The 26,142-nt window shown below is 29.7% G+C and overlaps 1 protein-coding gene across 1 annotated transcript in view; it reads right to left on the bottom strand.

Moving 5' to 3' along the window:
- Nucleotides 1-3,025: 3,025 nt before the first annotated feature.
- The window catches only part of LOC136984686 (DNA-binding protein SMUBP-2-like), a 61,910-nt gene continuing 38,793 nt past the window's right edge, over nucleotides 3,026-26,142 (bottom strand). Inside the window, exons 14-17 of the mRNA XM_067281766.1 lie at nucleotides 24,705-24,881; nucleotides 18,936-19,113; nucleotides 10,670-10,805; nucleotides 3,026-3,765 (exon numbers count right to left, since the gene is read on the bottom strand). Coding sequence (XP_067137867.1) covers nucleotides 3,088-3,765; nucleotides 10,670-10,805; nucleotides 18,936-19,113; nucleotides 24,705-24,881 — 1,169 coding nt within the window. The 3' untranslated portion in view covers nucleotides 3,026-3,087. The remainder of the gene's footprint in view (nucleotides 3,766-10,669; nucleotides 10,806-18,935; nucleotides 19,114-24,704; nucleotides 24,882-26,142) is intronic.

Genomic DNA, 26,142 nt, shown 5'->3' with positions numbered 1-26,142 from the left:
GTGATTCGTTCCAGTAATTCTGTAAGAAGCTAATTTTAAGTTGTTGATTTCTTATACCAAGTATTTTTATAGATGGAAGATTATAATAATTATTAAATTTTAAATTATATTAATGAGTGATTTAATTTCTTTTAAAATTTATTGTGCAAAATGGAGAATGCAAAATTTAGAATTTCTACATTTTCTTTATCATCAAAATACATTAATTCTATAATTATTGAATAAATAAAATCCAAGTTAACTAAATTTTTATCTCAATAGCAATAATAATAATTTTCTTTAATGGATTTAAGGATTTATGAATGTAATCTCTCTGTTATGAAGTTATTCAGAAATTAATGATAGGCTTCCTTGAAGCCACTGATTCAAAAAGAATGTCTGAATCAATACAGACTTGATGAATAATGGAGTTTTGTATTCTACATAGTTATTCGGACTTATCTATACAATTTAATTCGGTTAAAGTGATTCTATTGAAAAACTTATTTAGAAATGTGAGATATATATCATTTTAAAATTATTCCTTTAGACATTGCCTGTAAGTGGAGCATGATAATTAAGAAGGCATTTCTCTGATTTGACAGATTCTTAAATGCAACCCAACAAAGTGCTACTTGAGAAATTAAGTATAGGTAATAGATTTTAGAAAATAATTCAGTTTTGTCTGGTCATAGAATTTACTACTTCAAACATATGGTGTGGTTAGTCTAATTTAATCTTAATTTTCATTCAAAGATAATTAGAAATAAAGGTAATTATACAGTTGTAAGTATTAATATTTTTGAGAAATGCTTTACAGGATATATTAACAACTTTCAGGATATTTTTTTTTTTTTTTTACTGGAAATAAAATTAATCAAACTTATGAAATATTAATACAGCACTTTGTCCAGAAAGTGCATCAACAATATATAATACTGCAGTCATAAACAGCATAAAGTGATACTTCATGCTGTTTATGAGAGATTGATTGTTGAGGTTGTCATAATTTGTATTAATTAGTTTTTCTCATGTTATATTAATACAACATGCAAAAATGAATAATTTTGATGAAACATTTATGAAAGCTCCTCAAATAACTTATATAATCTGACAAATTATCTTGAAATCTTATTTTCTGATTAACTTCTGAAGATGGATTATTCATCCATTTTCAGAAGTATTTTTATAAACTTTAACGTGTTTTCTTGGAGCAAAAGTTGAATTATTAGGCTGCAATTTGAAAAAATTGAAAATCTATAAATTCCCAGTCATCAGGCCATCCTTCCTTAATCTCAAAACCGAGACCAGATATGGAAACCTTAGAAGTAGGAGACCTCATGAACTATATATGAACATCCCATGCAAACCAGAAGATATATTACTTTAATTCAAAAATTTTCAGAAAATAATTAGATAGCAATAGAGTTGTGCCAGTCATCTAACAGGTAAAGTATGATGTATGCCGGCAAGCCACTACTAATTTGAGGTGGAGAGCATATATTTTAAATTAAATAAATTAAAAATATGATTAAAATTGTAGCCTGGCATTGTAAAGATGTCACAATAAATAATTGCTTGTTAAGATATCATTTATAACAAGCAATTATTTATTAAAATAACATTAAATAACTGACAAATTCATATTAAAGATATCAAAAAAATTAATTTCTTTCTTCACTTACTTTTATAAAGAAAGAAATTTTGAAAATAGATCTCAGCTTAAAAAAGTATATTTTTTAACATTTTTCTTCGAGAATATAAACAAGAACAATCAATTATTTCTTGTGACATCATCACAATGCCAGGCTGCAATTTTTAATCATATTTTAAAGTTATTTAAAATATATGCCAGGGGTGGGCAAGAAAGAGTTCAGTGGGAACCGAAATGTAGGTTTTGCAAACTGCATGGGAGCCGCAGTTCTGTACCGTCGTGGTGGATAGTATGGTAAGGCGCGCGATTTTATTATATAATATAAATATAACATAAAACAAATATTGAATTTTTTAAATAAACATATTTTCACAAAATTATAAAAATAAAATTGTAAAAATAATAATTAAAAACAGAAATTAACACTTTCAGCAAGAGCCGCATTTGCCCATGTCTGATATATGCCCTCTACCTCAAATTAGTAGTGATTTGCCCCTGTACATCATACTTTTCCTTTAACAATAGAGTTGTGTTGGTCATCTAACACCTTTTCAGGGAAAAATTTTTGAATTGAAAACACGTGACTTCTGGTTTGCATTGGACGTTCATATAGTTAATCGGGGCTTCCTGCCCCTAGCTTTTCATATCTGGTCTTGAGTTTCATTTATCTAACACCGTTGTCAAGATTAAGGAAAGACAGACCAATGACAGTGAGAATTTGTAGGTATACAATTTTTTCAAACTGCAGTCCAATCAGAAATTAAAATAATTTTCTCAAAAAAAGTACAATATGAGGTAAAATAAACATAAAAATTCAAGTAAAGGGAGTTTAAAATAAAAAATTTATTAAGAGATTAAGGTCAAAATTTATTAAAAGAAAAACTGTTTTCTCTCTTAGTAAATCTTGATTTCATAATCATTTTAGCATCTTGAATTGTGAATTGTTTTCCATGGAATTAGATAATGTAATGGACAAACACGAAAGATTACATAAAATATATTTTATGTAATCTTTTTACTTTTGAAAATTCAAATAATTTATTATTATAACAATGCTTATTTTACTATTGACTGGAAAGGTATTTGGAATAGTTCACAGAGAATTAAATAATTTATAATAATTTATTTAAAACAACTGAAAAACTTTTTACATATTACCTAAGAAAAGCTTTAGTAGGCAATCTGTTCTTTAAATAAATAATTACAATTGACAATAATAATTTCTGTATTTCAGAAATTAAACTTATCTATAAATCATCAGCATACACTGGAACTGAAAAATGCTGTGTATTATTAACAAAAAATATTGAATATAATGTAATTTGTCTGGAAAAATTCTTGAGTAAGAATTTTCAAACATTCCTATTTTCATCAATGTCTTATGAAAATATATTCAATATTTAAAATAGTTTATTTTATACATAATTTAAAATCATAACAAATATAGTTACATATTATTTCTTTTTAGTTTTTCTCTGTTGTGACATTTCTGATAGTTTTTTATCCAGTTTTTTCTGAAGATGTGCTCTTGTCGTAGGATCTGATTTTTTGGAAGGTACTCCACTACCACTATAAAGTTTTCCTTGCTTGCGAATTTGACTTCGCGCATGAGATCTGGCAGCATCGCCGCAGCCGTGAATCTCTGGCATGTGATGACTAAGGCAGAAATTATTTCCACAAAATTGACATCTTTGACTCAAAACAGTTATATTTGTTTTGCATTTTGTGAAAAAGCATGTGCTGTCTGCCTTTTTTATTTCTGTAAGAAGTGTATCTATATCTTCGTCTATATTTATATCGCTTTCTTTCTTTTCAAATTTTGGACGAAGTTTCAATTTTTGTGTCTTACATTTATCTTTAGGCTTATCTTGCACAACTGGTTTACAACGAAATAAATGAAGCTTTAAGTTATTTTTAGGTATCATTTTATTGCATATTGGACAATTTTCTTCACTTTCTGCTGAATTGTCAATAATCTCTGATGATAAATTTTCCACATTTTCATTTTCATCTTTATCTTTAGTAAAAGAGTCATCAACATTTACAATGGAATCTTCATGTTTAGAAAGAACAATGTATCGATCAGAACCTTCTCCATGACTTGAATGTATCAGACCAATTCTCTCTGCTAGCTATTAGGGAGAAAAATTAAAATATAATTATATATTTAATATAATATTTATTTTAAAAGATACCTTAAGATTATTGTATTCTTTTTCCTTTCTAGCTATTACAACAACAATATTATTTAATTTTAAAAAACAAATATTTGTATAATATTTGTTTTTTAACTGCAAAACTGTGAAAACTTCATTAGACAAGCTTAAGGGGGAACAGAAATTCTATAAAATGACAACACTGAAGATAAGCATGATATGCTTTTTGGTATTGTAGAACCATTTTGCATTGTCAAAAAAACTGTTGCTTAATCTTCAACTTGAAGACAACACAACATAGAGTAAGGTGCAATATGGTTCTATAATGCAAAAATACATCAAGTAATAGGAAGAAAATGACAAAATCCACTATAAACCATCAAAGTGGTTACCAGCAACTGAAGAGTAGCATAAAGCTTGAAACATGTCTTGCATGTAAGTAGACAATTCAAGTTTATTTATTGGTCAGTAAAAAAGGATTTTAAAAAAAGGTCTTATCATGAAGTGGTCATCAAATCAAAGGTATGTTTTTATGAGTATCTGTTTAATCCATCGTACTGTATGTTTAACAGATACTTTGGAGAATAAGAAGAGTAGATTTTTATCCATTGTATAAAAGAGGCAATGTCCACTTAATCAAATTAAAAATACACTAATATTCCTATTTCTATGCAAGGATCATACATATTGTCCAGTAATTATAGGTGTCTGATAAAATATTATTTAAATTAATCTATATATTCACACACATACAATGAAATTTGGGTTTAATACAGTAAATTGATGAAATAACTGAATGACAGATGAAGTACACTTTGTTGCTATCCTAGTGTGTACTGCTATCAACCATGTGATGGTAGCAACAGTGGCAGTGCCATCCATGGAAGCTGTGGAAGTGCTGCATCCCTTGTATTTTCTAAAATATAAATACATATTGTGTGATTATTTTCATATTTTCACATACTTTGAATTACCATATTTGCTACATATAAGACAAGGTTTTTATTCATTTATCACAGCTTCAAATTCCTAGGTCATCCTATATGTGCAAGCAAAAGATTCTTTATGTTTTTGCAGATGATTTTTGTAAACCATGCATTTGCATTTGCATTCCCATGTCAAAACAGATGATTATTTGGAAATCAAAATTCTGAGAAACTCATAACTGTAATCGATGGAGAGTGGATTCGACTGTTAAGAATTGGCAAAAAAAAGGTTCCTGATTGTCCAGCTTTACACGAATTGTAATTTTTGCAGGACAATGTGTGCATTTACGTTCATTTGTTATTTTACTTGTGATTAGAATTCTATTAATAAATATAATTTTCTTTATTTTGATCTTTAAAGTCACACCTTGTCTTATATGCAAGCAAATACAGTAATTATAATAAATATTTATTATAATCGCATTATGTATCTTATTACAAATTTCTATACTACATGCAAAAACAATGAGAAAATTGCTATTGTATATTCAAATATAAATTCATATATGCATATTCTCAATGGAAGCACTCTATTGTCAAATACGGGATAGCTTCCATGGCAAAAATATTTGAATCATGTAAAGCAGCAGATTATATGCATTCGCACATGCACTTTACAGAGCATCAACTTCACATGGTTCAGCCAGTGGACACATCAAAATATCGTATAATGCTTCCAATATGGTTTCTATCCAGGGCGGGCACAGCTTCCCTATCATCAAATGTCATGGCATGCCACTAGTAGTAACAGTGGGGTAGCAACTAAGTATAGTATGGAAAATATAATTTTGACAATCACTCTTACTGCAATACCACCATCAGCAATTCAATATATAAGAAACCTTCTTACTTGAACCAAATAACCGGAGTAAATTGTTTCTTAGGTACAAACATTTTCGACACCCCTTCTGGGTTCTTCTTCAGGCATTTCAAATCTGTTGCTAGCTGTTCTTTAAATTTTAAAGCTTCTTTAGAACGTATTCTATTCCATATTCTTAATGCGCACGCATTCTGAAATTTATTCAAATATTGTGAGCAACTGTGTCGTTTAAAATGTGTATAGTTCACATTTTCAATGAATATAAGCATGTATAAAATAAATATAAAATAATTTAAATATTATCATCAATTAGAACCTGCCATGTGGTAGAAAGTGTCAGTTCCTCTTTATAATTAATACTTTTGGATTTTCCTTCTGCTTAAAATATTAGAGGCAATAGAAATATTCAAAGGTGATCCTGATGTGGGGTGGTGAGAATGATCCGTGCTTGGTTGAAGTCAGCCTTGATGTCAGGGTCTGTTGCAAAGGTTGAAAGGGCTGTGGTGCATTTATTGTGTTATATTGGTGCAACTAAAAGATCATTGGAGGTACAGTTAAAGGAACATAAGGCGGACATAACACACAATAAATGCACCACAGCCTTCGCGACAGACCCTGACATCAAGGCTGACTTCGACCGAGCACGGATCATTCTCACCACCCCACATCAGGATCACCTTAAAATATTAGAGGCAATAGAAATATTCAAAACGGAGGGAAAATCCAAAAGTACTAATTATAAAGAGGAACTGACACTTTCTACCACATGGCAGGTTCTAATTAATGATAATATTTAAATTATTTTATATTTATTTTATACACGCTTATATTCATTGGAAATGTGAACTGTACACATTTTGAACGACACAGTTGCTCGCAATATTTGAATAAATTTCGGAATGCGTGCGCATTAAGAATACGAAATAGAATACGTTCTAAAAAAGCTTTAAAATTTAAAGAACAGCTAGCAACGGATTTGGAATGCCTGAAAAACCCAGAAGGGGCATCGAAAATGTTTGCACCTAAGAAACAATTTACTCCGGTTATTTGGTTCAAGTAAGAAGGTTTCTTATATATACAACCCGGAGTATTCATTGGTTGAATAACATCAATTCAATGATAATGGAAAAGATGTATCACAAAAATAAATTTTAAATTCTTCTTTCCTATGATAGTATTACTGGATCAAACTTAAATCCACCTTATTAATCTCCAGCAATAAATTTATTAAACAAAACTGTTTTCAACCCCAACTTGATAGATCAGCTTCAGTTGTAACAAATAACAAATGGAATAACATTCATAAAATGCATTCAAAATTTGTAACTGTGCATTCAATTATATTATTGAAGAATAATATGTAATATTTAAAAATATAAATTAATTAGGTTGCAATTTGAAAAAATTGTAACCTATAAATTCCCAGTGTAGTCCATCAGCTGCCTGTCTGTCTGTCTTTCCTTAATCTAAAGAATGATGTTAGATAGATGAAAGCCTAGACAGATATGAAAGGCTTAGGGGGAGGAAGCCCCAACGAACTATACATGAACTTCCAGTACAAACCAGAAGTCATGTTATTTCAATTCTAAAATTTTCTCCTGAAAGAAGTTAGGTAGATGACTGGCATGACTCAGTTGCTAACAGGAATAGTATGATTTACAAGGGCAAGGCACTACTAATTTGAAGTTAAGACAACATATTTTAAATTAAATTAAACATGTAATTAAAAATTTCAGCCTGGCATTGTGACGATGTCTCAATAAATAATTGCTTGTTAAGATAGTATCTGTAAATAATTCCCCATATCATTTACAATTGTATTCTGTGTAGTAATTTCATGCCATTGATAAGGAATCCACATCATGATAATTGATGTAGCCTTGTATATTTCCAGGATCAAGATGTTTTAAGTTATGGGGGGGGTCAGCCATCAGTCATACTATTTTAGTATCCTCCCAATACACTTCAATATTAGTTTCCATAACTTATGCAGAAAGAGCTGCATTGACTATAACTTTGTTGTACATCTGGCTTGTTGTGCCATAAGAATTAGAGAGCAAATGGAGAAACTGTATATAATCCACCAGATTAATGATAACCTTTATGATCAATGGTTATGATTGGAGCTACAAAGCAACACAGAAGCACATTTTTTTGGACCATAACATCATGTTCAATCAAGCATGGAGCAATCCACAAAAAGTTTATCAAAAACCAAATTACCACACCAATCCTTTGACCCACCTTTCTGTATCAAAGTAATATATTCATCACCCTAGAGCAATTATACAGAAAGGAGTTGAATTATATCAGAAGAGCAGCATATCAATATGTATATTCTATCAGATTGGTTAAGTCTCTCATTAATTTGATTTGTTTAAATACAAAAATGTCATAGCACAACATGTAAAGTAGAAAAAACAATTGTTTCGAAATATTTTCTTGCCTTCACAAGGCAAGAAAGTGTTGCATAAGGTGGCAATGAAAAGCAGAAACATCATCTTCAAGTACAAACATAATTCCAGTTTTTGAAATACAGTATTATGCAATGATAAGCAACCCCCCTGTAACCTTTCCAATGTAGCAGGAATTTATTCCATACTTATGAACAACCAATACATCAGGGCCATTATGGGGGGAATCTTGTCAGTTGAATTAAAGAGCACAAATGGGCTATACAAACTTACAAGTAACATCACTCTCTCTGCTTATGCAATGAAAATCAATACTGAAGTACAATGGGAGGATGCTAAAACAGTACAATTGATGAGTGACCTCTACAACTTAAAACATCTTGTCCAAAATTTACCTTGTATATTTCCAGAATCAAGGCTGTTACATGATGCAAATTCCTTATCAATGGCATGGAAATCACTACAGTAGAGAGTTGTTAATCGGAACGATTTTCAGTTGGACTGTGTCATGCTGAATCGAACATTTTTGATACTAGATTTACTTCTAAAATATAATTTTCATGTTTTTATATTCTTCAATATATTTATTTTGTTTGTACAAAATAAAGAAATAATTTTTAACGATACGATAGCCTCGGTTATTATTATAAAAATTTTCGTTAGGTTTAAAATCGACGAAAATTCAACGCGAAGTGACACGCAATGGAGAAAAATTTGAACATCAAACAGGTTAATGCATTTTTCGTACATAATGGGTAATCGGAACAACCCCAGTCCCCAATTGATTCCGATTTTCAACTCTCTACTGTATATGAAATATAACCTTTAATTAAATTCTTGCATCACATATAAAAAAAAATATAAATTAAGACAATTATATTTTCTTTTATACATTACATATTTATTAATATAACTTGCACATTATTCTCCAATAATATTAATTTGCTATTGTGCATTCAACCATGTTCTTTTTTCAAATTTTGAATATATTCTAAGAAATTTGTTCTTTGTTACAATTGAAGCTCATCCATCAAGTTGGGTTGAAAATATATAACAGAGAGTGCAATCAGTGCTGCCTAATTTTAATTTTAATTTGAGAAACTCAGTCATTTCATCAATTCAATTACTTTGTGAAAATAAATGCACGGAGTATTCACTCATTTTTTAAATGCAAGTAAGAAAATAAGAACTGTTTCATTAAACATTGTATTTATTTGCAATGATATTGTAAATAATTCTTCATAGATCTAGGACATTATTTATATCAGTTATAACTTATGAATGTATGAAGTTAAGAAGTAATATAACCACAAGTAACATGAAATACAATAGACACTGATATTGTTGTCAAAATAAGCAGGTCCCTAAAAGTATAATTTAAAACATTCTATAAAAATTTCACTTGATGATGATGTACAAGTGATCCTCTACTTTTGTACCTAATCGGTTCCTGAAATGTGTGTGAAAATTGAAATGTATGAAAATATCAAAGTGTTTTTGAAATATTTATTTTTTATTGATTAGTATCTGGTGTTTTCTTTATCAAGAAAAGAAAAAGAAGAGTACAATTCAATTCTCTTGACAAATTTATAAAGAGTTCTGTAACATGTGTCTTTTTCTATTACCTTTCGTACATAAGATATACATTCTTGATCATACGAAGGTTATGAGACCTTGATTTCTTCTTGTCTGTATCAACACTGCTGTTTTTTTTTTGTATTTCACTCATGTTTATGTTAGGAAATTTCTGTTCTGATAAAAAAATTCACCCTTATTAATTCATAAACTGACACATCTTATCAACACAAGTGTGAACACAAGATGTCTCTGCTCAAAACTGAACCTGTGACACCAAAAATGGACATGATTAATGTTGCAGAGGTGGGGAGGGACTAGTTACTAATAGTTCATGAGAAGGGGAGAATCATTACATGAAAGTATGACTTTTGCCATATATATTGATAAAAATTGAAAGTATGAAATGTGTACAAAACAGCAAATTGTATGAAAGTAGAGGACTGCCTACTTAAAAATGGCTATTTACCCAAAGATAATCAAATTCTAAACTGTTTTTACATGTAATCAACCACACATTATGGCTGATAACAAGAAATCATTATCAATCTCTACCAGTGCTAAGAAATTAATCACTTTAATTGTTATTTGCTTACAATAACATAGTTCAAATTGTTGGCATTCCTTACTCCAATTATATCTTAGCAGGTAAACAATATCAGATGAAATTACATAATTAAAATTTTTCTTTATTAATAAGAAATCTTTTGGTTATATATTTTTAATATCATTGTCAACGTCACAATTTTCACTAACTGTAGCCTTATTTACTCTATTTGAAGTTATAATTCAGTCATTGTTATTAGTTTAGGCAGATCCCAAAATGATTACATTAAGCAGATTCTACTATATATAATTTATATTAATAAGATTTAAAATCATTTTAATTATATATGAATCATTTTATCAAGCTCTAATTCATTAACTACTGAATTTGTAATTTATGTTTTACAAATTAAAATACACATGTTACTGATTACAGATAAGCAGTTAATACTATAAATGCTAACATATTACATTTACAACTGTTTGTGTAATTGTTTTTCTGCATAAATTATTAATTATTGTTATATATAATAATATACCTCATGGATAATTCTCCTTTCATATGAAGATAATGTTGTAGGAAATGACAAAATGTTTTCTTCACTCTGAAGAAAAGCATTAATTTTCATCTGCATCTCATTTTCAATTGTTTGTCTCTCTTCATCTACTTCAGGTCTAAAAGATTTAAAAATTTATATTAAATAAAATTGATAAATATATTTAATACACTTTATTTAACACAATATATATTGTGATAGGATATTTTTAAAATGAAAATGACTGCATATTGCATTTCAATAGTTTATTTCAGGTTCAATTTGTAAATGAACTTATCCGATTCATAAATTCTATGAAGCTTGGTACCATTTTACATAAGAGAAACCAAAAACTCAATAAGAGCTGAAAATGTTTTTGTTAATTAAATAAATTTGGTGCCTTAATAAACAGTTGTATTCATTATTTTTTTCTTGAATAATTTACAACTCTTTTATAATGTAAACAACAATTAATAAGAATGACATCTTGTTTAATGAATTCTATTAAATATTAAATAAAATTACAGCCTAATAATCTTGTAGCTCAAGTTGCCTGCTGATGAGATTGATATTAAACACATTTTTAAAAATTCTTTAGCACTTATCATTCAGAAAGAAATAGAATTACACTCATTTTAATGAACATATGTCTTTTATTTTTTCAAATTTCACAACAATTAATGTACTTAAGTACAGGATGTCGCATAAAAATATGTTAGGAATAAAATAAGAATACAGTAAAAAAACTATAGTGTCTAGAAAGCTGATTTCTTTTAGTGAATATAAAATATTTTTGAAATGTTTGTTTTAGTATTAAATTTCAATGTTTTCCATCACTTGCAATGACAGTGTGTATCCTAAATATAAGATTTATTCTTAGAATAAAAGTTCATTAATTCTTGTATTGAACAAATTCAAATTGCTCATTTTTCACCTATGCTGTCATCCAGCTTTGTTAATTTTGTGATAAATAGTAGAATGTTTGACTGCTATTATATCAAAAGAATGAACTTAGCATATACAACCAGTTATTCTGAATCATACCACTAATAGATTCAGATTTCAATTATTTAGTATCTGAAAAAATGTAATAATAATTTTCAGTTTCTTTTCTAGGTGATAAATATAGTAGGGAAAACAATAATAATGTTTTTGTTCCTATATTAGAATTCCATTGTGTAAATTAACTAATATTTTATATTCAATTTCAATTGCAGGTATAACAAGTAACTGAACATTATTAATCAAACAATTAATTTTAAAAATTAAAGTACACAACTACAGTACAACTTTCGTAATCTAACATAAGGTGAATTTAATGGTTTAATCATTTGAAAAGAAAACATTTGTTTATTTGCATGATATTTGAGACAGAGCATTATCAAAACCTCTTTTATGTGGTTTATAAAATTTGATCAAATTTTGTCATTTTATATAATGAGACAAGGAAATAAAAAATATAATAAAAATTACTGATCCATATTTCATTTTCAAGATACAGTGGAGTCAAAGTGACAATGTCTAAGGCTGCTAGCGTGAGCATGCAAAATGTTTTTTAATTCTTTATTTTATATTCAAGCCAATAATATTGTCTTGGGTGCTCTCCCTAAACAAATTAGCGAGATTGAGGCCAAAGTTTTAAATGCAGAAACGTGTATGTCAGATGTTCAGTGCCACTTTCCTGTAAGCCTAGAAGTTTGACAATAGTGTTTGGAAAGTCAGTGGAATCATGCTCGACATTCCAAAGGCCATTGCCAAACTTCTAGGCTTACAGGAAACCAGTGCTGAAAACTTCTGCCTCAACCTTGCTATTATTGACTTGTTATTACTTCAACTCAATTCTTACAATGAGAGGACATCCGGTATCCACCAATTTTGGACATGGTGAAAATACATCAAAAATGAGTGAATATGGGTCCTAGTTTTTCATCCATTGTGCCTTGCAAATATTAGTTTTTGATATTTGAAAATTCAAAGATTTGCAGTATATAGTTATAAGCTGTGATGGAAAACACATTTGAGAGTACAGTACATAGCATAGTTTGTTAAATTGTTGTTAATTAATACCAACAGCTATAGTTTTGGTTTTGAATCCACAGTTCTTTTTGTTACTTACACAATTTTTATCTAAAAAAAAAATCTGTGGATTCATAACCAGAACTATAGCTGTCGGCACTAATTAATAACAATTTATCAAATTATGATATGTGGCACTCTCAAATGTGTCTTCTCTCACAGCTTATAACTATATACTACAAATCTTTAAATTTTCAAATATCAAAAGCTGATATATGCAATGCACAGTGTCTGTAAAGCTCAGACCTGTATCTGATCATTTTTGATGTAGTTTAACTATGTCTAAGCTGATAAAAATTGGTGGGTAGCCAGATATGTCCTCTCGTTGTTAGTTTGCATTTGAACTAAAAACAAACTGCACCTAGTAGTCCATTGTTGTTAATAAAAATAGCAAGAAAATATGAAAAGAGAGTAATCATGTGTTACTGTATTTTAGAGTTCTCAAGTTAATCATTAATCTTCTTAAAATAATTTTCAATTGTCTTCTGCATTTTGTCATCACTAATAATCAGTGTTGCCAAGTTGATGGAATACTGCTAAATTTGGTGGGAAATTTCAGGGTATTGGTTTTTATATTTATACAACATTGTGTTATAAGTTACTCACATTAGGCTGCTTAAAATAATCTTTAATATTATGCCCAAATTCTAGCATCCATGCTTGTACTCTATATCATGTGTCATTTAGTTGGAAGGTGTTCAAATTTTATGGAAATTGGAGTTTTAACTAGTGGAAAGTTTATCTACAACTAGGCAACAGTGCATGTAAAACCTAAGAATGACTAATGTTTTAGCTTCCTTTACTTAAAAATTCTTGAAATGTGCTATGTTATTTTATATTGACTTTATTTAACTGTTTTTTTTGTCAAAATAATCAATCCAGGCATTAACCTACCTCACTTCTCTGTGTACTATACAAATGCTCCAATCATGATAAGTTAGATATTAACATAAATAAAGTACTAAAGTGCTTCAATTACTTTCCTTATTTCCCATAATGGATAATAATTTAATTAAATCTACCATCACATATATTAAAATTACTTAACAATGAAATGAACTGTTATGTCTGATATGGTTTTATGTAATTCTTTGGAAAATCACAAAAGATTTTTCATGGAAAAAAAAAAGAAAACAAGATAAATTATTAATTAAGTTTCAATAATTTCTTTGGTTTTATTTTGTGTTTTGTGTTATAATAGTGAAATTTATCAGATTTTAGAATTTCATCTTAGTTAAAAATTATATATATATATATATATATATATATTATATTTTTAACTGTGGATTCATAACCAGAACTTAATAAAATAAATTTTACATTATTTTATATATTTATGAAGATAAGATTATATAATCTTATCTTCATACTTGGAAAAAACAACTCCATGCTCCATTAAACATATAAAACTGTCTCAAACCTAACTCAGAGTCAAATATTTTATTCCTTGAGTGAGGTTTGAGATTAATATAACTATAATTTAATTTCAATTAAACTAATAAATATTGACTAAATTTTAAATGAGATTTAGTCTTTTTTCCATTAATAAGAATATTTCTATCTAAACAAATGTAATCTTACTTTATATTTTTAAAACTGTAAAATTTATTTATCTATTAGAAAATGAATGCAATAGAATAACAACATAATAAACTGAAGAATAAAAAGTAAATTAAAGATTTATTTTGGATAATTTTTGACTATCTTAAGTGTAAGAAGTATAAATATTTTCTTATTATATAAATAAGGGTAATTAGACTATTTAAATATCAACAGTAATGAATTTTATGCAGACAATAAAAACATTATTTGTTTCATTGTTTTAACTTTGGAATTTATTTATACATACTTGCAACTTTTATAATTCTGTACTATGTTGTATTATGTACATTATTCCAATTAAATTATCATAATACATATTGAAATATAATGTACTAGGACTTTACTCCCCACTAACTTTGCCTGCTTATTCATATTATTTATCAGTTGTAACCATTTATTTTCATACAGTTTGTAGATCACTGCATTCAATCTATAGATTTTTGAACAAAAACTTTGTAGATTTATTATTGACAAATTGGCAGATTTATCAGTAACAGAATTTATAGATAAGCAGCCCAAGTCCTTCTGTTTGCTTTACCTTAATTGCCTGAGGGGCTTTGCCCACTTATTCCCAATATAGGCTATTCATAACAAAAATTTCTCAATTATTCATCAATTCCCATTTCTGCCAATTTTTTTTTTTTTTACAATGGTAAGAAATATGATGATTTTAAGTTAAATATCTTAATATTATATAATATTACATGAGATAGAATATATATTATTATACATAATAGTGTAATCATTAATATTATCATCACTGATTATTGTACTGTTATCAACACTTCATTATATTGAAGCTGTTTCATTATACTCTAATATATTATTTCAAATAATTTTAATTATAACATTGCAACAGAAATCAGTGCATCATTTAATTTCATTAACATTATGTATATGCATACAATATGATAATTACTACAGTATAATTTTATATATTGCAATTTATTGATGGTTAGATGGCTGAAGTGGTTGAGGCATCTACTACTTGGGAACTTGGGTTTGAATCCAAGTGGTTCTACTGCCCTGGATAGATCAGACCTTGTCCCTAAGAACTCAAGACACTGAGAAAAGGTGCCCTTAGGGCAGGCATGTCAAACTCATATGATATTGCGGGCCACATGATCTATTTTGTATAAGTCGGGGGCCGCATGTTTTCAATGTTCAAAAAATTAATAAAATACGGTTTTTAGAATGATTATATTATGTATTTATTAGCCTCAATGTATTGTATATTATACGTACATAGACATTTTATATTTCATATTATTTTTTAAACTTAAACTATAAATATTTTATATTTTTTATAAAAAACAAAAATAAAAGTTATAATAAAAAATAAACAAAATTACAGTTTAATATTACTTTTTAGAAGATATTTGACAACGTTTTTCACAAAGCGAGTCATAAAAATTTGGTTGAATATATTGAGCCGATGCAATTTTTAAAACTGATGATAAATGTTGATCGGTTAACCTCGACCTTTCTGAATTTTTGTTATTTTTCATTAAAGAAAATAGTTGCTAGCATAAATAAGTGCTTCCGAACATAGCCAGTGTATGGGTAACAAACGATAACATTTTAGGAAACCGATCTACAGATAAATATGTATAAAAATCTGGAATTCCAACATCCATATATTTTTGCTTCAGCAAATTATCACATTGGATTTCAATTAATTCCATTTGTAAGTTTTCATCAAGTTTCAATATCGATAGATAGAGGCGAAGTAAAAAGACGAAATTGTAATTCACAGCTTTTAAAATCAGAAAATCTTCGATCGAATTCCGTTTCTAACAATTTAATTTGGTGAGCATATTCTGTAAATTTTAATTTAGGTGATTTAAGCAATAGATATTGACAGCTTTCAAAGTGAGACAAGTTTTCTTTTTCTATTTGTTTTCGCCAAAGTGATAATTTTTGTTTGAAAGCGTTAATATTATCAAATAGCGTTGTAACAACATGATTTTTGCCTCGAAGCTTAAGATTAAGTTGATTAAGATGACTTGTAATATCAACTGAGAAAGCCAGGTCCTTTATCCATTGTCCATCTTTTAATTCAGCACATTCATAATTTTTTGTTTCCAAGAAAATTATGATTTCGTCCAGCAATGTGAAGAATCGTTTTAGCACTTTATGACTCGAAAGCCAACGAACTTCCGTATAATATGGTAGATCGGTGTATTCACATTCAATATCTTCCAGAAATGAAGCAAATTGACGATTATTAAGTCCACGTGCTCGAATATAATTTACAATTTTGGTGACTATTTTTAAAACATGTCCGATATTTAAAACTTTGGAGCGCAGTACTTGCTGGTGAATAATACAATGAAAATGTTCAAAATTATTATTACCATGCTGTTTGCATGTTTCTTTTAATCTTGCAACAACTCCTTTAGTAATACCGGTCATGGTAGGTGCACCATCAGTTGCGAGACAAACCAACTTTTCCAATGGTAACTTATACTTCTTCAAAACTTCCATAAGTGCATCAAAAATATCAGCTCCAGTGGTTGTATTATGCATAGGAATGATTTCCAAAAGTTCTTCACTTATTTTTAAATTAACATCGCATCCGCGAATAAAAACAGCCAGCTGAGCGATATTTCGAATATCTGTACTTTCATCAATTGCAATAGAGTAGGCTTGAAATGTTGATATTGTTGAATTGTGCTGATTTCTCAAATTATCGGCTATTTCATCAACTCTGCTAGCTACAGTATTACGACTTAAACTTACACTTTTAAATTTTTTTTTGTGCTGGACATAATACTTCGCCGCTTTAATTAAGCATTCACTAATAAATTCCCCTTCGGTAAATGGTTTCGATCTGCTTGCGATTAAATGTGATAATATATAACTAACTTTTACAGCAGCTGTATTGTCTTCAACAGATTTAGTGAATACACTTTGTTGTTTTTGAAGGAGTGATTTCAATTCCGACAATTTGTCTTCACGAAGTTTTGCAACGTATTGGTCATAGTTTCTTTTATGATTTCTGTCATAGTGCCTTTTAAGATTATATTCCTTAGGAACTGAAATAGAGTTTTTACATATCAAGCATAATATTTTATTCTTGTTTTGGACACAAAAATATTGCAATTCCCATTTTTCTTGAAAATTACGATGTTCCTCTTTCTTCTTACTCATTGTTCTTGAAGTTAGTCAAATTTGAAATACCTCTTTTCAAATTAAACAAAACGTTTATGACAACTATTTGACGTTACGTGAACTTACAAGGTTTACGAGATTTACAAATCACAAAAATTACGACATTTACAAAGTAGATTCACACAAACAGTCAAAGTTCCAAAAGTCACTATTCCTGAACAGATCCATCAAAAAGACACCTTGCGACGTATACTTCGGATACAGTTACTCGGAACACTCCTCCCGTCACTCGTCACGGCAAAAGTATCACGTAAACGAAACACAAATATCCGCCTTGAAGTTCCAGCAAAAACTTGACTTTTGCGCCAAAACCTTTCCTTTTATACGGATTGTAGCAATCGCTGATGGACCAATCAGCGCGTAGCAGTCTTCCACGACGTCCGCTCTCGTACGATGTTCGCCGGCCAATCATCATTCGTAGATTCAAAGCCGCGGTCGTTATCCAACCGTCTTTCGTAGCGTCAACCAATTTGAATTGGTTGGACGAAATACGGAACGAACAAACACAAAAAGGGTGGGAATCGTACAGTTCAAAAAAGTTCAAACTTTCCAACTTCAAGCGTCAAAGCTTGATATTTAAAAATTTTTAAAAAGTCTCGGCGGGCCGCAACCCATGTGTTGGCGGGCCGCATGCGGCCCGCGGGCTGCGTGTTTGACATGCTTGCCTTAGGGCATACGAATTTGATACATATATAACTTTTTATGTATTCCTAAGGACTATTTTCAATTCTTTTCTAATTTTTAAAAATATATCCACTTTTTGATGTAAATCAAAAGTTTCAAAACATGAAATTAAGATTATAAAATTGCTCTGGCTTTTTTTTTCTTCTTGGTTTTTTTAATTAAGAAAATACTTTGTATATTTAAGTTTTGTTATATATCTATTGTTGATAAATTTCTATAATAAAATTAACCTCTTCAATCTAATAAAAATATTTTAGATTTCTAATGATGATATTTATCTAAAATATTTTGTTTTTAAATATGCATTAATTAAGTAAAAGAAATTCTTATTGAAATAGAAAAAAACTAGACTAAACCCTTCAAACTACAAATTCCCTTATGTGATTTAAATTAATTTAAACTTAACAAGCAAACTGTTCAAAACAATTACCAAATACCAATTTATGTTGCGTATTATTTCAGTAAACATTTAGATATGCATAGTTTTATATGACTTACATCAAAATTTTAAAATGCATAATTTAATATTTGACAAAATGAAATTATCAATATTTTATTAAATCTTTTACAGTTCTTTAGAATGGTAATTTTAAAGCTAATGTATGAAATTAGAGATGATAACACTTAGTTATAACTTTGTTTATTGGGATAAATATTTTATCTATTTTGATTTTATTAATATCTGAAGTTATTTGGATAAAATTATATTAAAAAATAGGCTTATATTTCTTACCCTTTTAACGATGAAGAAATGTTTTCTTTTTCCTTTTCTGATGTCTGATTTGTAATTTTCTCTTTCTTTGATTTAACCTGTGTATTTTGTTTTTTATTACATTTGGATTTTTCTACAGAAGATTGTACTTTCTTAAATTGTAAATGTTCTGGTCGATTCACATCAAATTTTCCCAATTCTAAAAATTATGAATTAATAATTTGTTAAATATAATGATAATACATTTTAGAATTAACAGTAATATTATAACCATTAAAATATTTTTAAATTTTTACTTAAAAAATTATTTTATATATTATAAAATCTGTTTTACTATTATTATTATATATACGTTCAATACAAATAAATAAGAAATTTATTAAGTTAGTAATGTCTACTTTTTTTTATAATCACTGCTATATAACTCAACTGTAATTTAATCAATATAAATTGCTGAATTGTGAACAGTTAGATACAATATTGATTTCTTGTAACATAAAATCATGCCTAAGAAATAAAAACAGCTTATTAAACCTGCAGATTATTAAGAAACTTTTCATGTCAGAAAGAGTGTAATGAAGGAGTGATCTTGTTTTTTCATATGAAGATATAATATTTTGGTGATTATTCTTTTATCCAAGATAGATGAAATCAAGTTCTTTTCTTTGTCAAATGTGATCTTAACTTTCTTCATAATGTTCTCTATTAGTTTGTTTGCAAATTCAAATCATTTTGCTAACTATTTATTAAAGACAACTTTGTATTATGTACGTTATTCCAAATAAATTATCATAACCAGGGCCGGATTATCGAATAGGCAAAGTAGACAAATGTCTAGGGCCCGTAATTTGGAGGGGCACGGCTTTAGTGCAGAAGATTTCTCTGTTTGAAAACGAGTTAAAAATTATTTAAGAAATTTGACAGGACAGAAAAGGCTGTATTTAACAATTCTTTTCTTACTAAGCTCCACTCGACTAGCCATTACCTAAAAAAAAAAAAAAAAAAAAAAAAAAAAGGAATAACAGCCACCCGTGCATCAGAAGTAATGTACAGTACCCCACAGGATCTCTCGCGCCATCTAGAAATATTCCTAGGGCCACCTCTCGTGGTAGTACTGATGTATGGATGGTTATGATTTATTTTCTAAATCTACACTTATACGTCGCGACATCACATATTCAATATAGCGTTCAAGTTGCTCGAGTGCGAAGATATTACAATTCAATAGTGTTTTATAAAAGAGTTAAAAAGGGTGACACTACGGTGTGACTTGGGGTGACACCACGATATCCACACCGGGTGTCACCCATGCTAGCTATGCTAATGTCACATTATATAAGATTTGTTTAGAAGCAACTTATTTAAATGGGGCCCCAATTTAAATTTTGTCTAGGGCCGCTAGAGGCTTAATCCGGCGCTGATCATAACTGAAGAAACCAATCTACATAAGTATTAAGATAATATAATGTACTAGGGCTTTACTCCCCACTAACTTTGCCTGCTTATTCATATACAGTAGAGCATTGATTATCCGACCCCCGATTAACCAACTTATCAGTTAACCGACCGCGTTCTAGTCGGCAAATTCAAATGTCCGCTAGTGATGTGGCGCTACATTATTTGGTTATGTCTTGGCTACTTTAATATTATTTTTGTTAAATTTTTGCATGTTTTAGCTGGCAGCACTGGCTCGACCACAAAAGGGAGGCTAGTATTTAAACCAGGCCTAATACACTATACTAATAATGTATTTTTTCATACTTTTCGGTTATCCAACTTTTCAGTTATCTGACCAACCCCAGTCCCCAATTAAGTCGGATAATCGATGCTCTACTGTATTTATCAGTTGTAACCATTTATTTTCATATCTATAGATTGAATGCAGTGATTGAATCACTGCATTCAATCTATAGATTTTTGAGCAAAAACTTTATAGATTTATTATTGACAAATTGGCAGATTTATCAGTAACAGAATTTATAGATAAGCAGCCTGTTTGCTTTACCTTAATTGCCTGAAGGGCTTTGCCCACTTATTCCCAATATAGGCTATTTCTGATAGCTTTTGAAGAAGCAAGATGCTATTTTTATAATATTTCTGTAAGAAAAATGCATAGTAAATGGCTCCTTTTATTTTTCAAGAATATATATAGGATTTACAAACAAATATATTTCTTGATTGACTATACATACAAGATGAGTCCATATCATTCGGTCCTTTCACATGCTATTGAGGCAATAACAGTTCCATTGCAGAGTCAACCTTTTATTGTAGGCTACTGTCCTCCACTAAATGCAAAAAAGTTAAAAAGTCTAGCGGTAGTACAATGATAAAAATTAATAATTACATTTTTAAGGCATGTGAAAGGACCAAATGATATGGACTCATCTTGTATGTATAGTCTATCAAGAAATATATTTATTTGTAAATGTGAATTCGTCCTGACAAATTTTTAAAAATATATATATATATATAAGAATTTATATGAAGACTATCTTAATTCTTTATTGAGCTACAATTTGAAAAAATTCCAGACAACAGTTGGAATTTATAGGTCTATCTGTCCTTCCTTAATCTCAAAAACAGTGTTAGATGCATGAAAGTTGAAACCATATGGGCAGGAAGCCCTAATTAACTATATATGAACTTCTAATTTCCACCAGAAGTCATGTTATTTCAATTCAAAAATTTCTCCTAAACAGAGTTAGATGACTGGCATGACTCTATTGTTAACAAAGAAAGTATGATGTATGACGTAAAGATGCAAGAAACTAAAACATACTAAAATCAAGGCCTATATTTTAAATTAAATAAATTTAAAAATATAATTAAAAATTGCAGCCCAGCAAGTACAGTTTACAAACAATAAATAATTGCTTGTTGTAAGCTATTTTGTTTTTTCTACTTATGATTTTAACTAATGCTACAGATATTTAAATGCAAAGCTTAATATTTGGTAAAACAAATCCATAAGATCTTAAAAGAAATAATTTCTCAAATTTCATATTTTTTGCTTAAATGTCCTAAAAGCATTTCTAATATCAACTGTAAAGTTAATATCAGACAAGCGTGATTTCATGTCTGTCATTTTTAATGGATGCCACAAGAGTGCAAAATATATGGGAGTGTCAAATGGATGCAAACATGAAAAATGACACTGGTGCTGCATGGACAGCCTGCTGGATTGTTTGTGATACCCTCAATTCCCAGTGCATGACCTATGCACATTGGAGATCATGTTGAATTTATTTAAAATGTAAAATATTTTATTTAATGGCCTATTAAATAAAACAGCGTACATGTGAATACTTTACTATGTTCTTTTTTTATTCCTCCCTGAAATATGCTCAGTAATTTATAACCACCCTGTAAAATCTTTTTTAAACATATTATGTACTATTTTTTTGCAGTTACATATATTGTTTTTGTTTGTATTATATAAACTAAATTTGTTTTCATTTTACAACAGAAAATTATTGTCAAAACTACAACAACAGGCCTCAGAACAGAAAATTACTTCAAATAAGTGAGAATAGTAACTCAAAGCAAGGAAAAAGTGACTACACTGATTGAAATAAAATTAGTTGGCAATGATAATATACAAAATTTGTAAGGAGTCGAATCCATATGTTATTTTATGTTTATGGGTTTTATTTCATTTGACATTTTGATTTAGTTAATAATGAAGACAAGTTATTGTCTTTTAAACAAAAGAAAACATTCTTAACTAATAGTAATTACAAATAAAGCAATCATAATTTGTAATTACAACCAGAAAATACCACAAATTGAGCTGCCGGCTATTGGCATTGTTTGCCGCAGTGGCATAATTTAGAATTAATGCTTGCAGAGAGTCTAGACATTTGTGTGCATTTCTCACTTCTAAATAAACGGTGAAGTGATTGCAAATTCTGGTCCAAAAAGTTTATTTTTGCATGTCTTTCCCTCTTCTCGCATTTGCATAAATGCAGCCTTACAGCAAAGACTTGAAATTCCCAAGTTCCAATTTTGGTTTTGCAGTCTCTGGCAAAACCAAAATTGGAACTTGGGAATTTCTGGTTTCATTTTCAAGTGCTTCATATCCAAGTCGATTGACCAAAATTAGGGAAAGGAGTCATTAATTATCCTTTGCTATATCTGTATACTGTAGTTTGATCTGTTTTTTTACTTGTTTCTTTGTTTTTGTAGAACATAACCGTAGGCTAATAAGCATCAGGTCGGTTAGCCAGTTCGGTAATTAAAGGCAGGAGGCATTTATTAGAAGATATACAGCATGTTTCTCTTAAATATACAGGCGATTTTTTTTTATCATTCTAATGAGCTATCATCTTAAATTTTAATTTTTAATTGGTTACAATTAATTAGAAAAAAGTTTTCAGAGTCACAGAATTATTAAAACTTAAGACATTATGCATTTCATTTCTGGATTTTTTATTTAACTTTCCTAGCAAAAACACAACAATGTAATAGAACAAATTTAAGAGTGATTTGCAGCACCATCTGTTACAAGATTTTGTTTAAAAAAAAACTGCTAATAATGAGTAAAATCTTCATGAAGTCCGACCCTACTCGAGTTACGACACGTAACCCCTTTCTATCTTCCCACTCCTTGATCTATAACCACCAAAATTTAATAGCATCAATGCTCTTTATACACAAGCCACCATGCTATATTTTGTTTCTTAATCATTACCCTATCCTGAGTTATTAAACAAAATAGATGCCAACATACACCCCCCCCCTTTTTTTTTTTTTGCCATTTTTGGATTCAGGAGGTCTCACAAAACATGGAGGATCAAATTTGAAACAATTCCAATATTTTCCCGTGTTATATATACGTAAGCTGGGAATGTAAAACACTGTTTTTATTTATTATTCCTCAATAAAGCATATAATCTTTTATACAGCTATAAATTTATTAAATTGTCCCTTAATATTTTATAAAATTTGGAAAGTTTATTAACAAACTTGAAAAAAATTTAATTGATAATTTTGTTACACTATCAAAATTATTAAAACAAAAATTGAAAAATGATAGTATCCTTTTAAATTATGTTTGTTTATCATTTTTTGCACATGGTTTTCATTTTTAGATTGGTTTATTAACACCTGCCCTCAAATTGAAGGTGTGAAGGTTAATTGTGATGGGCTCAGAAGGAATTAAAATGCTGTACTTCAAAAAAAATTTTATCCATGTTAGACTGTGCATTTTCAAATTTATGATATTATGTAACTAACATTTTTAAGACCTCAAAATCACGTAATAACATGAAGTTTTCAATGTGCAACAAGAGAAAAATGTTTTGGACGTTGCAATTTAAGTATTTAATTAAACATTAATTAATGAAGTAACATGTGACAGCTTGGCATAACCATAATGTCATTGCCCATAATGGCAGAAAAAGTGAGAAATAGTGATATATCACTGAAAAAGTTAAGAAAAAGTGACTAATTTAAAAATAGTGAGAATAGTAATCCATTCTGAGGTCTGCTACAACCATTAGAGCACTGGTCATCTGCTTTCAAATATGCTTACAGCTGTATTTTTGTATAATACTACTGAATATACTCTGTATAATACTCAAAAATGATTATTTCAGTCTTCTGTGATAAAAATTCAAACAACCTTTAATCCAGCAAGTAATTATTTACTTATAATTAATTGCTAAATTACAGAATGTTTATTCAGAATTTTTATTTCTTGTATAATACAACAGCTTCAAATAGAACATTTTATATTTAAGCATTTTTTAAAATAATTTTTTTTATATATATGAGTATTTACTTTACCATTTTCATATTGATGAGCTGTTTGTACATCTCCTTCACTGTTTAAATATTCAACAAAACTTTTCAAAAATTGATGATTAGAGACAGTTTCACTATCACAAATAACAGCTAAATGACGTCTGGCTCTAGTGATTGCAACATTTATTCTTCTATCTTCAGCAAGAAAACCAACTTCTCCTATAAAAATATAATTTTTATTAATTATACCAAGGGCTATAAGCAATTTCTTTATATTAATACAATTTTTACGTTAATAACAATAATCTACATGTTGTAAATCAGTAAAAATATCAAGCTTATGTTTATGCAAACCCAAATATGTATTTACATTAATTTATAGTTTTGAGTTTATATCCTAAATACATTCTATTTTACTGTCATTTTACTAAGATAATACAAATTGTAATTACATTTATTTATTAATTAAGTGAGCAATATGTGAAAGTTCGAACCCACCGGAATTAAGCCGGTAATGATACATCCCTTTCTGCGCGAGTAGAAGGAAAAGGGATATGAGTCAAAAGAAAGAAAAAATGAATCAGGAAGAACAAGAGTCGAAAAACGCGGGTTGGCAAAACTGGAACTCGTGACCGGGAGAATAAAAGGGCGACAACAGAGAAAAGGCGGGTCGGTTACGTTTGTCTTTTAAACTGTGCGTGTGCGGACAAAATCGAGGGGAACCGCCTGAAATCAACGGAATCGTGTCGACTACGAGGACCGACCCGGATCACGAGGTATGACCCGAATTTATGTAAACTCTCCCTCCGCGAATCCAGAAAGAGGCGACCGTCGCGCGCCCCTTTTGTAATTATGCTGCTAGCTTAAATAAATTCTTGTTGTTGTTATTATCCGTTGGCTATGTCTTTTATTCGGGTATCGTCTCCGCCGCTCTATCGTCGGACCCATTCACTTCCTTCACTCGCATAAAAACGCGTAACGCGTAACTCATCCGCAAGGAGGGCAATCCGCAACACGCGGTAGGACCAGCTCCCGCGAATCCAGATCCAAACCCCCTCACCCTAGGAGGGTTGGGCAGAATTATCCCACTCCTGCCCGTATTTTCCAGAGAAACGGGAGGCTCCGAGTTACGGATTTTTTTGACTCGTTAGCGGACGTAAGTCCGCTAATGAGTCAAAAAAATCCGTAATTCCGGAAAAAATCCGCTAACGAAAGTCGCGGCATGGTCAAAGGCCCAAATGCTGGCCGTAGCCAAGCTCAAACTCACCGGAATAGCTCGGGAATTCGTCCGAAAAGATCGACGAATCAAAGAGGTCGACGAGTTTGACGAGTTCAAGCGCTTAATGATCGCGCGGTTCGAACGGGAACCTTATTCGTTTAGGCTTAGTAAATTTTATACCTGCGTACAAAAACGGGACGAGGACGTGCAAGCGTACGCCGCCCAGCTCCAAGCGCTTGCGATGGAAATCGAGATCACGCC

The sequence above is a fragment of the Centruroides vittatus genome, unplaced genomic scaffold, assembly GCF_030686945.1.
Source record: "Centruroides vittatus isolate TY-2023 unplaced genomic scaffold, ASM3068694v2 contig_926, whole genome shotgun sequence".
Taxonomy (NCBI): domain Eukaryota; kingdom Metazoa; phylum Arthropoda; class Arachnida; order Scorpiones; family Buthidae; genus Centruroides; species Centruroides vittatus.
The sequence above is the reverse complement of the archived record's forward strand: the minus strand, read 5'-3'. Positions and strand labels throughout refer to the sequence as shown.